This window comes from Acartia tonsa, chromosome 14, assembly GCF_053477335.1.
Source record: "Acartia tonsa isolate MP-2025a chromosome 14, ASM5347733v1, whole genome shotgun sequence".
Classification (NCBI taxonomy): Eukaryota; Metazoa; Arthropoda; class Copepoda; order Calanoida; family Acartiidae; genus Acartia; species Acartia tonsa.
Window position 1 is genome coordinate 39,292,532 of NC_137273.1, and position 16,069 is coordinate 39,308,600.

The 16,069-nt window shown below is 41.0% G+C and overlaps 1 protein-coding gene across 1 annotated transcript in view; it reads right to left on the reverse strand.

Moving 5' to 3' along the window:
* Positions 1 to 16,069, reverse strand: part of LOC145306063 (bicaudal D-related protein homolog) — a 318,688-nt gene that overhangs the window by 127,980 nt on the left and 174,639 nt on the right. Inside the window, exon 17 of the mRNA XM_080147993.1 lies at positions 5,242 to 5,297. Within this exon, the coding sequence (XP_080004119.1) occupies positions 5,242 to 5,297 (56 nt within the window). The remainder of the gene's footprint in view (positions 1 to 5,241; positions 5,298 to 16,069) is intronic.

Here is a 16,069-nt window from a genome sequence, read left to right on the forward strand (position 1 = left end):
TTGATTTCAAAGAAGTTTTATTGTTCATTGTCCTATTCCTATATTTCTGAATTTTAGGGCTCTTTAAACTGTTTTTAAAATTCTTATACCATCTTTAGTGGTTTTATTCAGGGAGGGAGGGGATAGTCCCCAGTTTTATTCAATTACACCCCTACCTTCCCTTAAGATTTAACCCTCGACCATTACTTAACACGTTACGAATCCGTCTGCTGTGAGGTTAAGGGTTCGAATCTCGGCTCAACAATGTGTCATAACTAAAGACATTAAAAATGGTCCCTATTACTGCTATAAAAGATGCATGACACTAATACTTAGAGATAGGGAAATGCCTTGGCCCAAAACAGTTAAAACTCATTAACATGCACAGTTAGGACTTCTAGACAAGGAGTTGGTTGTCTTTTGGTTGTTATTTCTTAACATAATAACCAGGGTGTTTGCTCCTCTTAGTTATCCTGAGTTGTTGAACCTTAAGCTATTGCAGCCTCAATTTTTAATGCTATCGAAAGCAGAACTTCGTACATAATACATTGGAGGGAGGGGCATATTTATTATCAGTTGTACCATCCCTTAATCCCTGGTCTCTATTTGAATATTAATATGGCATAATGTCTATCTATAATAATTAAAAATTTATACCACACAAACACAGGGGGTTCATTTATTCCCGCATTTTATCACATCTGCATATAGTGCTTTGTAATATTAACCAGCGACTACGCCCCTAGAGGCCTCTAGGGAAACATGAAGGGGGGAGGGCGGTTAAAAAAAATAGTTAAAAACCTTCCCTGGACCTATAAGAATCTGCACTGTTAAGGAGAACCTTATCGGTTCAGTGGTTAGCGAGATCCTTCGATACAGACAAAAAAAGCTTACTACTTTATATAATAGGATTTAAAAAAAGGATAACAACATCCATAAAAGCAAAGCTTAAAACCTAGACGGACAGACATACAAATATAATACTTACATATATAGTATAGAAGTCTAAACAAATATTCTCTATTAAATGTATCTGTAAATTACTTTAAATACATTATGCTCATTATTGCCGTACTTGAATTTTAGGACTAGATAATAGAGCTGCTTCGCTTACAAAAAATGTACCCAATCGATTTAGGAATTAGTATTACAAAAATCAAGGAAAAGAATAATTATATGACATAGAAAGGGATTTTTCAAAAATGCTGAAATATAATCCTATTAGAAATGAAGAATAATAATGATTTTAGTGGTGCTCTATAAGTTGCTTTGTCCGCCCGTCAACTTGAAAATGAACACAGTAATAGTGTCTGACTGATTATGACGTAACAAAAAAAATTAGCCAATGAGAGGCCACTATAAATTTTACCATTCGTCAATAACGGCCTCTCATTGGCTAATTTTTATTTGTTACGTCATAATCAGTCAGACACTATTACTGTGTTCCTTGAAAATCTATTTAAAATATCTTATTTACTCTGTTGCTTTGTGTTCAAAATTTACTTGCAAAGATTTTCACTAGATACAGAAAGTCCTTATGATATAAAAGAAAGGCTTTCTGTTTTTATGTACTTCGCTACTTATGGATGTTTGTCATCTTTTGATAAAACACTAAAAATATTGCTATTGCAAAAAAAAAATATTTTAAATGAACATTCGTATAAAACCATACTTAATTATCTATATTCTATATCCTTATTAGGGTTTATACAATGCAAACAATTTTAACATGAGCTTAATTATTATTCAAACGTATTTGTGTTTTAGGTTCATTGAAATTTCAGAAGTTGCTATTTTCCATCTTTCTTTAAAAGACATACAAGGCAAGAAAAAAACTTTTCTGCAAGTCCAATAGTCCTTTCTTCAGGGCTATCAAAACTGGTTTTAATCTTACTATTTCAAATTTTAATATCCACGGGAAACTGTCTATAACACGATGCGATAAATAATTATTATTTAACTTGTACCATATCCAAATGAATTTGTTAAAACGAGCAACATCACAACCGTAAAAGTAAATTAATTGGCCTATTTTTACACGAGTCGCTCTTTTTCTAATGTTGTTTTCAGCCTTTTTGTAGGAATACTTTCTTTTATCTACATTTAGACATATATGTAAATTATACTTTTAATAATTACAAGATAATTTAAACAGATATATGCAGGGATCTAAAGGGATAAGACAATGGCTGATAAATTGATGTATATCCCTAATGATGATACACAAAATTACCTCTTCTGCAAATTACTATTAGTAGTTGAACACTTAAGAAAATGAACCAACCAATCGAAACTCAATTAATGTCCCCAAAATTGCAAAGCTAACGAATAAGAAAAAATTATCATAAAACTTTGGGGACTAGTGCAATAAACAGCCCAATGTCTCCTCCCTCCCTGGATATATGTGACACGATACCTAGAAGCCCGAAAATATACTTCAAGTATAAAAGTATAAAGATAAATAACCACCAAAATACTGCCTCTAAAAGTTAAATTAATCTTTGGTTTTAAAACTCTATTTTTAAAAATTCAATTACAGAGACCCCATATGCTAGGGGCGTTGTCGCTAGTTAATAATCTACTAATGTCTGCATACAAAAAGATAATGTATAGAGCAGCTACAATGTTTTCAGACAAACAGACGACGTATTACTTTAATTATACAAAAGCTGTACTCTCACCTTATTAATTAAGCTATAAGGAAATGATTTGTTCTTATAAGTTGAAAATGCCACAAACTGACATATAGAAAAACTGTTGAAAAATGTAAAAAAAAATCCTACAAAAATAGTAAAATAATATGATGAAAATAGGGGGTGGGGAGAATGTTTTTTTCCTATGCCTAACCCCTCCCGGGGGCACTATCCCTGCTGGATCTATGTATACCTAACCTGACCTGAACTAACAAACGCAAAAAGTACCCCTGCCCCTTTACTTTCAATTTATTTTAAAAATAAGAGGTTTTCGTTGCTTAAAAAGGTTCCTTATGTAAAAGCACCTGTCTTATATTACGACAAAAATAAATTTTTATATAACAGTATCTTTTAAAAAATTAAGCCGTTAAATAATTATTTTCTTCACATTCGAAAAACACTTTTAAATGATTTATTTTATTTTAAGATGATTTGCTTTCCCTATGATAAAGGTACAACTTAAAGGCTTATTTTATTTTAGTAGCGAAGCTAATATCATTCAATTTGTCTGTCTGTCCGTCCGCAACGTTTAAGGAAAATGGGACTTAATCAGCTGCTATTCAAGCTAGACGTCTGATTTTACCTGTCAATATTGAAGCAGCTTAAAGTGCCTATGAAAAATGACGTCATACTGGCCTACCATTGCTCAATTAAAATCTTAATTGCCTATCATAGCTTTTTTTCCAGAATAATATACAAAATACAATAAAATCACGAGTATTTCGCCTCTATAATCTAATAGTTTTAATTATTTGAAGATTGGTAATTGGTTTTAGATTTGTCGTTTGTCGTTGCTTCTATGTGGCATTCAATACCGTCAATAAAAAAAAAGCAAAAAAGAAAACAGTATCTTACGATAGATTGCATTGTTCTACTCTAAAGGTTAGGAAATTAGACTGTAAATTATACTGGTCTAAAAAGTTAAAGCACACGTTCTCTTATTAGTTGGCTTAAAAACTTTAGAGTTGTCAGTGTCTTAACTTTTTCACCAATAATTTTTATCTAAAAATGGATAATTTTGTTTATCAAAATTGGGATTGTACAGCAATGTTTCATCTACTGTCTTAAATTTTGCTAAATGTATAATAATACCTATTTTGTAAAAACATTGCTAACATTTCAAATAATTGGTTAATTTAATGTCATCTTCGTTATTAATTCCTTATTATGGGAATTTTCAGTGGCGCAGCTTCTCTACAATTAGGGTCTGTACGTCCGTTAGTAACGTTCTGCTTCACTTATAAATTTTACAATCGGCGATAAATCTATTTCTCGTATTCATTCGAATCCGGTGGATAGGAACCGGTTCTCATCCATACGAAAAAACTATGTCTAGCATCGTATTTTATCCAGCTTTCTACGAATATAGAAATGTACAATCACAAGATTAAAACCAGTTTTTTAGCCGGCGCCTTCGGCCCCTCGGGGCTAAAAAAACTAGTTTTAATCTCATAATTGTACTTTCTATATCCGCGGAAAGCCGTTTATAATACGATACGAGAAATAACTAATGCACCTCCAATCATAATTTGATTATCCATATGTAGTTGAAAATCATTGGTGTAAAAGTTTGAACACTGCTTTTTTTGTACAAGATTTAGCAAAAGTCCCCAAAGTTTTTATATGAACGAATATTCTTTATCAAACCTTGGGGACCAATATAATTAAATTTTTAATTTTTTAAAAGGTTTTAAAATCTTGTGAAAAAGTTTAAATATTCTAAAAGCCCAACTATCAATTTTCCACCCATTGCACTATCCCTGACTTGATCAATATATATATACATATGTATATAGCTAATTATTTAAAAACTGTAGAACTAAAAACATTTACTATAACTGTGCTAGACATAATTAATTTCAAAATCATGATTAATTCAAACCAAAAGCTTTTTCAATCAAACTTTTTTGTTACAAATTTTATCTTAATTATTAGTTGCACAGTTATTGTATGTATGGGGTATGTCTGTCTGTTCGTCCGTCCGTTCGTTCGTCTGACAAATGATTACAGTATCTATGCGTTATGAATCATTCAGCTTAGACTATTGTGTTTAGCAGTTTCTTTCTTTTACAAGATTTTCTATGTATATTATTACTATATAAAATTCCTTCTCCCTTTTTAGGAGGGCGTCACTAGCCCTGCGGGGGACTACCCCATCACCCAATATAACTTAAACTAAGGTAAAACACTAACAAACGAAAAAACTACTCTCCTATTTAGTTTTAAAACGACGGGCAATTTTTTCTGTTTGATAAACTTTAAACCTTGTATTTTGTATAGGCTTCCCTACATACAAACTAGAGGCGTAGCCGCTTTAGATCAAAATAAAATCTAAATACTAATTTTTCTTTCAGTAGTTCAAGATGTGGGAGTAGGTCTTTGTCAAATTTTAAAAAAATTTCAACCCACTTATTTACAATTTCTATTGAAAGTAAAATTCTTAAATAATCACAGGGCGTTGAACTTCATCTATCTATCTACCTATCTATCTATCTATCTATCTATCTATCTATCTATCTATCTATCTATCTATCTATCTATCTATCTATCTATCTATCTATCTATCTACCTCAAAGTATTCCGCTCCTCCTCTGCACTCTTCAGCTTGACCTCAGTTACAGATAACTGAAAAAAATAAGAAATCATTAGTTTTATTCTACAAAAAATCACGAAACCTTTGGAAGTAAGGTTGGGGTATATCTTGCTTTTTTTCTTCATGTAACTGAAGAGGGGTGGGTAAGAAGGGGAGGAAAATGGGGAAGGGGGTTGTGGGGAAATTTTCCTTTAGAAGAATTGTTCGTCAGAATCACATTCCCTTTTCCCTGATTAATAGTAGTTGCCAGAGAGAGAGGGAACAAAGGGCTGTTTATTACACTAGTCCCCAAAGATTTATAGTAACGTTTTAATATTAGTAGGCTTGACAATTTTAGGGACTTTAGTGAATTTTATTGGTTGATTTATTAAGATGAGTGTTCAAATGTTTCAATCAACCACTAATTTTAATCTAAAGAAGTGGTAATTTTGTGCATCTGTGGTATCCGCCTTGGTTAAATGGCAGACACCGAGTTCAAATGACTACGGCAGTGCGAACAGACGTGGACACATATATTATAGAGAAGCTATGCTTCTCTAGCAATCACTAAGTAACAAACAGAGTCTATTCAGTTGTTCCTTGATTCAGGGTCTAAGGTTTACTAAAGTTATATACAACAAACAATAAATACACAGATTGGAATAAGTAATCATAAACAGAATCAATATAATACATATACAATAATCAGTTTGGGCAATAATGATCCCCCATCCCTGGAAAGGGTGGGGGGAATTAACAATACAGCTTAACCATAATAAGGCTGTCAAAATCTATCATTAATTTCAGGCATAGGGAGGGGGTCGGCTGACCCCTTCCCCAGGACTCGGGGGAGGGCCCTCGGCCCTTCTCCGAACCCAGGTCAGGGTTGCCATAGACATGGCTCACGGTTGCCGAATACCACAACTCTCCCCTCGGAAGGCTGGGAGGGGGTTTCCCTGCCAGACTTCCGACAGTGGTTGAGGCCTTCGGCCCGCTCCTTAGGGCTAATTTATATATACAAGCGATAATGATTCAATGGAATCCTAGTGGTGATTTTCAGGGCTGATGGGCCCCCAACGTGGGATAGAAGGTAGAAGCTGGCTTTTGTTGGACACGTAGCTCGGCGCCAGCAGGTGTCAGGTTTGCGTGGGGCACAGCCGCTGCGGGACCGGTCAGTAACGGGGCATTCTGGTTGTTGTTGGCAGCGGCTGGGGCACTGGCTACCAGGTTGACCGTCTGGGCGACAGCCTGGCCTCCCGAGGGGCCGCGGGGCTTTCCAGAGTGTGGCCCAGGCCTACCTGGGCGGTCATTTCCACTATCGGCTGATTGCATGGATACCATTTCCTCGGCTGCTTCCCGGCCGATAGGAATGGCATCCCAGTCTACTGAAAAGTCCCGGGACTTGGCATGGGTGAGCCTGGCTCTGGCCAAGGCCTTGCGATACAAGGTTGGGTGGTACTGGAATACTTGTGACATCGCGTTCATGGCGGCTCGTACACCTCCTTGTGCGGCTGCCAGGGAGATGATGGTTAAGTCTCCCAGCAGCTTGAGGATCAACAACAGCAGACACAGTATGGCTGCGCCATCTCCCCACTCGTGAATAGCCTGTCTGAACCCAGCCCAGACATCCAGGGTTGCTTCTCCTTCCTCCGCCAGTCGGTCAATATCGTAGGACACGATCCCATGGTCTCTGGTGGCTGAACAGCTACCTTGCTGGACGCATGAGCCATACGACAGGCCGGTCAGCATGGCGGCCTTATACGCTGGGAACGCTAGCAGCTGCTGCCAGTCGTTCAGCTCGGCCTGCGAATACAATCCTCCCGAGCTGAAGTCATCCAAGGGCTCGGTCAGCAGCTGCTTGGGTGTATCCAGCGGGGGCGGCCTCTTCTTAGGTGCGGGGGTTAGCTCAATCCATCCTTCCTCAGCGTGTACAGTTAGGGGGTAGGTGGAGGAGCAGGGAATTTTGGTGGCATGGCCGCTATACACCTTTGTCACGGCATCTACAAATCCTGTGGGCTCCACCGGCACCTTGTCCCAACATTCATTGCTCTCCCTGACCACGTACTTATTACGTTGGCAGGTAAGCTGGAGCAATACATCTCCCCTCAACACAGAGAACGTGCTCCCCTGGACGCGCACCGGATGGGCCGGGTCTAGCTGCTGGAGCTTCCAGCAATTGGCCGCTACTTCTTCTGCTGCGGCGCTTCTCATTCGAGTTTCCAGGGTAAATCCGATGTAACCTGCATGTATCTGGGCCTGCAGGGGGACATCCACGTCCCTGGCCAATACTCTGGGCAGCGCTGCCGCGGCCGGGTCGGCTGCCACGAACAATGCTGGGTGGTTGGTGGCATGGGCCTCAAAGTCGCAGTTCACTATTGAGGTGGGGGTAGTCATGTTGATGAAGAATTGGGTTTGATGGTTAACCAGGAACGCATCCATCACCAGGCTGGGCTGGAGGCTGCGGATCAGCCTCAAGGGGCAATCTCTCCCCAGGTGGTCCCACACGTAGGTGGCCTCTCCAGTGATGCAGGACAGCTCTGAATGGGGACACTCTAGGGTCAGGTGGTCAGACTGGGACTCCACCCGTCCATTCTCGACTACGTAGGTCTCTTCCTTGACCAGCAGCCGTCGCTCCTGGAGCACTAATTCATTGCGGTACAGCTGGCCTTCGAAATGGACGTCCTCCCCTTCACAACCCACCCCCTCGGGGCTGTTGACCAAGGCGCCCACCATATTGAGGGTAAAGAACAGGGGGTGGTTCAGCTGAAACATCAATGGCTGGGTCTTGCCTGGCAGAGTGTAGACTCGGTTCCTGGCCAGGTCTTGGCACGTTTCTGGATCAATCTTGGTTGGCCGCATGAGGGTGGGGACCGAGGTCACCTTGAGGTGTCCCCAGACTCCACACCTAAATGTCCACTGGGACACTGCGAGTTGACAGCTATATCCCGTGGTCTCCCTAATCTTGACTTGCTGCAGGACATGTATCTCATGGCCCAAGGGCACTTCCTGGTGTAGCGGCTCCTTGCTACACATCTGCTCCTTGTTGTAGGCGGTGACATGGGTGGGGTTGGCACAGTCCCACCCTACCAAGACATAGCTAGTTGTAGGCCACACAGCTGCGAGCAGTAGGCCCCACAGGTCCATCCACCAGTGTGAGAATCTACCAGACAGCCATCGACCTCGCGCACGCATCTGGGGATCCTCGGCTCGGGCCACAACTGCTACTTGGGGCTGGACACTGCTGGGCTGCTCCTGGATAGATATAAATTTCCATTGAGCGTTATCTTTGGACGCCCGGGGCGTCCCGATACCCTCCCCAATGCCAGACTGACAGGCGACTGGCGCCTGCCTGGGTGTCGGCTCCCCTAGCCCCAAGGGGTCCCTTCCCTTGTCCATGGCATGCCCAGTGGCATGGGGCTGGAGTGTGTGTGGCACAGGCTCGCCCCTATTACATCCCTCCCCTGCCCTAGGAACTCAGGTGCATGTGGCACAGGCAAGTCCTTATAACCCCAAATCTCAATCTCCCCAGCCTCTGGTGCGGGAGGCACAGGCAAGGCTGGAGGGTTACAATACTTTGGGTACAATACATTTGTCAAATTTAACTTATCCTGGCTCAGTTGAGAATGGTTGACAGCTGGACTCCCTCTGCTGGCAGGGGGCGCTGGATGGTGTATGGCTGGGCTCTCCCTGCTGGCTGGTGGCGCTGGATGATGGATAGTTGGACCCTCCCTGCTGGCTGGTGGCGGGGGCTGACTGGGGGTGACGGATGTCACCCCTCCCTCTGGGGCTGCTGGCTCGTTCCAGGATCCAGGTATCTCGGTGGCGGCGACGGTTGTCGCCCCAGGCACCAGTGTGGGGGCGCTGGATAGCACCCCCCAGTCATCGCAGGTGGTGGCGGCGGTTGCCGCCCCAGACATCAGCTTGGGGGTGCGGGGGCGCACCTCTCGTCCTTCCCACGTGGTGGCGCCGGATGGCGCCCCATACATCGACTCCGATGCGCTGGTTAGCGCCTCTTGCCTCTCCCGCTCAGTGGCCGCCAGGGCCTCCCCGTACACTGTCTCGGTGGCGCTGGGTAGCGCCCCTCCACTCTTGCTGGGTAGACTCGGTCTGGCAGGCCCCATCATGTTGAGGCTGAAGGGTTGAGGCCTCAGGACTTCTGGCTCTGCAACGTTGGTTGGCTGCACGAACTCCGGTCCCAAGTGGTTGAGGCTGAAGCCCAGGCCAACCCTGTTGGGTTCAGCCGCTCCTCCCAGCACGTTGATCCTAGCTGGGACGGTTCCAAACTGCGGCATTCCTTCAGCTCGGCCCGCTGCACTGGGGGCGGCTGCTTGCTGGAGTGTTGCTGGGGGCGCGCTCCCTTCCATGTTGGCTACTCTGCTGGGCTTTCCTGAGGGAGCGCCCTTGTCAGCGATGCGTCTCCGGCCGGCTACCTGGTCCCAGTCAGCCTTGCACTTGGCTGCCTTATGGCCTGCGTAATGGCAACGTTCACATTTGGCAGGACGGTCACAGCGTGGTTGGATGCGTCTCTCTTCTAGGCTGACCTCCATAGGCGTAGGACAATCTCTGACTCGGTGGCCCTTCCCATGGCAGCGATAGCAGCGGCCTGGAATCTTGTTATCTGGGGCAACCTTCCCCATCTGGTGGAGACCCGGAGCCAAGGCGCCAATCTCCATTGGCTCCGACTCATCATATTGGGGCAACTGGACGCTGGCCGATCCCGTGAGCCCGTCGGTGGCGTCCACTAGGCACACACCCTCCTTCAGCTGCTTGGTGATCATGGTCACGGTAAACATGGCTCGCCTCGTGTACTCAGGTACCGAGGCGATCTCATGACCCATCATTTCACGTTTCACATTAGCGTTATGAATGCCACGATTTAATGTCCTATAGGCCTCCCTATACAGCGCACACTTTGTGGATATGTAGGCTTGTATAGGTTCTGTCGAGTGCTGCCTGTAGTCTCTGAAGGCTTGCTTCAGGGTCTGAGACTCATAGGCTGGACGAAATAACATTTCACACTCGGCCTTGACTTGTTCTTATGTCAAGGCTTGGCCTGCCTCGCCAAACAGATGAGAGGCCATCTCCGCCACTTGCCCCGCCAGGGATAGTAAGAGGGCGTTGCGGCGATTCAGTGTGTCATGGGGGGGCACACGGTAAGCCGCCCATGACATTTCTAATCTCCGGATGTGGGAATTCCAGGATTGCTTGGGCGGTCCTCGGTACTCCGGCAGGTTACTCAGCATCAGCTTGCGGTACTCGGCTGGAGCCGGCTGGGGATCGTCCTGGAGCCATCCTTGGAGCTGGTCGCCTCCTTGCGCTTGTGGCTGCTCCATCGGGTCAAAGGTTCAGCGGCAGGACACTAAGTTTTAAGTCAATACTATAGGTGGTTTACACTTAGGGCTTTCTAGCCTAGCAGCCAACACTGTTTATCACTAGGTTGGTAGTTGTAGATAGTTGTTGAGGGTCTGAACTGCTGTCAGGAACTGATTTGGTTTTCCTTATCACACTATAGATAGGAGGGAGGAGCTTGCAAGTCTTTTTTTCTAAAAATATCTCTGTTGTATGCTATGGAGTAGCTCCGCTCCTGTGTGTGTGTGTGTGTGTGTGTGTGCGTGAAATCTCCTTTCCTTGCAACGCGCCTACGCGCCGTCAGATTTGCGCACACAGGTAAAACGCGCACCTATCCCTCAATCTGCTCTCTCATTGGTCCGCTTTATCTTATTCGTCCGTTGAATTTTTGTTGCGTCCCAAGCTCTGCTGCGCGACCCGTAAATGGCGCTCTGTTCTCCCGGTCGCTATCTCCGCACCGTGGACGGACTTATTCAAGTGTGGGTAGAAGGGGGAGCGCGTGAGGGGACGGGGTAAAACCGTCCGTTCCCCCCTATGGGGAGGGGGGTGCTGCAGGTTTGAAGTAACTGGGTGGTGAGGTAATTGTGCCTTTTCCTTAATCCTGAGCTTATTGTTATGTCACCTCAATTGTATTTGCTTCAATTTATGGTGGGCCCCTCCCCTTCCGTTGGGATAAGGGGGTGTATTTGTCGTGCTGAAGGCTTTGGGTCAGATTGTTTATCAATGCATTGTTATATTACATCTAGGTTCTATTTTTGGCTTTATCACAATACACAACAAATTTGTTTACCAAGCCTTGCCCATAAATCTATTGTTCAGCTTTCACACTAGGGTGGTAATCCCTAAAATCTGATATAATATCTGTTTTTCTAGATGGGTGGCTGCGCTGTAGCCTCTCAGGATACTTGGAGTTAACGTAGTTTTTCTTCTGCTTGGTACACTACACTCGTATTTTCGCTCACAGCTCGCAGCTATTTGGCTTGTTTCAGCCTGTCGGCGGCAGGGAATGTCCCATCCTGCAGCGCCGTGTATCCGAATCTGGCTGGTGGCGGCAGGGAATGTCCCTTCCTGCAGCGCCGCTGGTTCGGATCCTGCTATCTCTTGCAGTAAATGTTGGCCTATTTTCAGCCGTTTGCACTTATTTGGCCTGTTTCAGCCCGTCCGCAGGCCTGTTTCAGCCCTTGAGCGCTCAATCCTCCGTTAGATGTCGGCGCTTCTCGCGGTTCTCCGTCAAGTTTCGCTGCTCTCCGCAGTCTCTCGTCCGATTTCGCTACTCTCCGCAGCTCGGGTTCCGCCACACTTAGTGGTCTTTCGCTAGGTTTCGCTTCCACAACTGCCGGATACAGAGTTAGACCTTGCTATCCAGGGTGGGTAATTCAGGTTGCTTGTGTCAGTTTTGCCAGTTTCACTGCTGGGAGTACCTTAGCCTCAGCTGCGCGTCTGCTCTACACTTGTGGTTTGCCGTAATCTCACACAGCTGTCACCAAAAGTTGTGGTATCCGCCTTGGTTAAATGGCAGACACCAAGTTCAAATGACTACGGCAGTGCGAACAGACGTGGACACATATATTATAGAGAAGCTATGCTTCTCTAGCAATCACTAAGTAACAAACAGAGTCTATTCAGTTGTTCCTTGATTCAGGGTCTAAGGTTTACTAAAGTTATATACAACAAACAATAAATACACAGATTGGAATAAGTAATCATAAACAGAATCAATATAATACATATACAATAATCAGTTTGGGCAATAATGATCCCCCATCCCTGGAAAGGGTGGGGGGAATTAACAATACAGCTTAACCATAATAAGGCTGTCAGAATCTATCATTAATTTCAGGCATAGGGAGGGGGTCGGCTGACCCCTTCCCCAGGACTCGGGGGAGGGCCCTCGGCCCTTCTCCGAACCCAGGTCAGGGTTGCCATAGACATGGCTCACGGTTGCCGAATACCACACATCATCATTGAGGATGTACATTAATTTATCGGACATTGTCTTATCCCTATAGATCCTTGAAAGTTGCAAATAATCAATTATCTAATGAGTAGAGAAAAAGAAAAATAAATTTTTTAATTATAGAGTAGCAAAAACTATATTATCAGTATGAAGAAAACCATTTGAACTTTTGATTCCATTTTCAACCAATAAAAAAATGTTGTTATTTCTATGTTTTTGATATTTGGAAAAGCTAGAGAAATTTTTTTTGCTAAATGAAAAAAAATGTCCAATTCCAATCCAAAGGAAGATTATATCACGACCAAATTTGCAATAAAAATTCCAATTTGGAAATATTTATATCTGATATTTATTGAAATACTTTGTGCTTTCACTTAATTATACTTTGGACCTATCGGGCCCCCTTTGTGTTTAAATTTTTAAGAAAGAAAGCCCTGTGGAGCTCTGAAGGGCATTTTTATTGCAAAGCTCTATTGAACCTTAGTTAACCTAACCTAACCTAAAATAAGCAAACTTTTTGTCTTTAGTATAATTCCTAGTCCGATTATACCTTCCTCACGATGGTACCTTTTGTGCTGTTATTTTTGTCAACAAAATGTGTAGATATGATGTCATAATTAGAAAAAAAAGCATCATGTAAATAAAATTTTATTCCAGTAATAATGCTTTAAGTACATTTGATATCAACGCAAATATCATGCAAATCATATCACTGTAAGTGGTGACAGGAATCTAAAGGGATAATACAATCGCCGATAGTGATTGAAACGTTTGAACAATCAACTTAATGAAACAACCAATCAAAATTGACAACGAATAAGAAAATGTTATTAAAAAACATTTGAAAATAGTGTAATTAACAGCCCACTGTCCCCTCTCTCACTCTGGAATGGTGATACATTTTTTTTCATTGTAATATAGTCGACATTATCAGTCGAAAAAATTGTTCAACGTTAATTTGGCAGTTTAATTTTTACTAATTTAGCAAAAATTAGCTATTTTTTGCTACTATATATATTTTCTGTATTGTATAAAAGTAAAAAGTGCTACTTAAAGTAATCAAAGATTGCTAAAAAGGATATATTTGCTTTTAAAAAAAGATATGCATTTTTGAAATTTTAATATTTTACTAAATAGTCGAAAATTTAGCTAACCAAAATTAAAACATATGTATTAACAAGTTTTATTAGTGTTGCTACTCTATGTTAATGCTTTATCGGTCAATCTGTCGGTACATCAGAAATCTTAAGCATAGCTAACTGCAACTTGTTTATTGGCAGTTTTTTAGAAATCTGACATAATAACTTACTTTAAATAAATGATCTTTTAAGTGATTTTTAATAGCGAAGCTACACTATAATTCACTTTGTCTGTACGTCAATTCGTCCATAATAATATGAGAGAAATTTGTTTTTTGCGGCTGCTATTGAAAATTGACAGCTAAAATTTCCAATGATGATTCCTATGCCACACTCTTAATCTATACATTTTGTCCGTCTGTCTGTCGGTCACGCTTCAAAAGAAATAAAAATTATTTTACAAAGGTTTCGTGATTTTCTTTGAGTTTTTGTGTATCATATCTCTTTCTTTTTTAACTGAAAATCTGCTCTATAAAACACTTTGTCTGTCTGTACATTCCTTAATTTTCTTGGGCTTCGCTAGTTATTGATGTTGTCACCCTTGTTGATTATAATTGTCAAAATTGAAAATGTTCTAAACTTATGTAATATTTATATATATATATACGTCATTTTACTAGAAGCCATTTTATTAATGTTATATAACTTTTTTAGGGGATCCTAAAATTTCTAACTTTTACTAACACAATCTTAGTTTAAACAAAGGTGACGCACTAAAAATATCAACAACAAAAATGGAATCTTTTTAGCATTTAAGTTAACTAAATAGTGATAATTGTCCTAAAAAACTTTTAAAAGATATAGGGAAAAGGTAACTAAATAAACCAGGGAGGAAAGGGACATTGGATAATCATTATACTGGTCCCCAAAGTTTATGAATGCATTCTAAAATGCGTTGCTTTTAAAACTTTGGGGTTCTTGGTTGGTTTATACAAAATGTCCAAACTTTTCACCAATAATTCTAATGTACAAATAGGGTAACTTTGCTCATATATAAAGGGGTGAACATTTATAATTTGTTGTCAATTATCTTATACCTATGATACTTTCAATAAACTAAATTTAAAGCTTTTTTTGACGATTTTTTTCCATTTTATTTTAATTTCTGTTTTTAAAATACTTATTACAGTACCGGGGCGTGGGTTGGTCATTATTTTTTAGTTTAGGCTCAAAAAGGATTGTTTGTCATTTTTTCACAAAGAAACAAGGACGATTTTGTTCATTAGTTTTTCAAATTCAAAATAAAATACAAAATTTTCACATGAAAGTATAAATCTAATCCTTTTGTTTGTATGTCTATGTGTATTGAAGGATCTCTCTAACCACTGAACCGATATTGTTCTCCTTCATAGTATACCTTCTCATAGTTCATGGGAAGGTTTATAACTATTTTGGGGGAGGGTACCACCATCGTTCCAAGAAAAAAAATCCCCCCCCACGAATTTTTTTTACTGAAACTGTAAATGGGCGAGGGTAGTCTACCACTCACCCCGGCCTCAAGAGGCCTTTAGGGGCGTAGCCGCTAGTTCTTGATAAAATATTAGACTTCTAAAGAACTATAATATTTCTTTTTTGTTATATTTGACGTATATACAAATTTATAAATTTATTTAAATAACTGACCTAGATTTAGATTCTTAAATATTGTATTACACGGAAAGGCTGGACCATTTAATCTCACTTAATTCAAAGGGATAAGACATTAGCCAATAAATTTATATATATCCCCTATGATGATACACAATATTACCTTTTCTGTAGATTACAATTAGTTGTTGAAACGTTTGAACATTCAACTTAATGAACTAACCAATCGAAATTCAATAAAAGTCTCCCAAGATATTGAGTGAACGAATAAGAAAATGTTATTATAAAACTAGTGGGTGACTAGTGTAATAAACGACCCAGTGTTCCCTCTCTCCCTGAGGAAGATAAGCATATTTAATGGAAAACTTAAACAACCAAGAAATCTACATTCTTATTATTTGATTTTAAAAACAAGAACGAAGAACCTAGCGGCTAGAGGCGAAGCCACAAATAATATAGAATTGTAGTATTTCTTCATAAATATTTCAAATATTTTATAATCCAATGACGATTTTTTACCTAGAATAAAAACTTTTTGTTGCGAATTTCAAATAATTTTACATCCCACATATTTATATTAATCCGGATTAAGCGTATGTCGGAACAAAAATTTATTAGAAAACAAGGATGATAAAATCCATAAGTAGCAAGGCACAAAAATTCAATGGATGGTCAAACGTACAAAGTGAGTTATAGTGCTAATATTCAGTGATCTAAAAGAGATTGGGAGAGAACATGATAAAATAAATAGTTAATCACGAAACCTTTATTCAAAAATATACAAATATTTCTT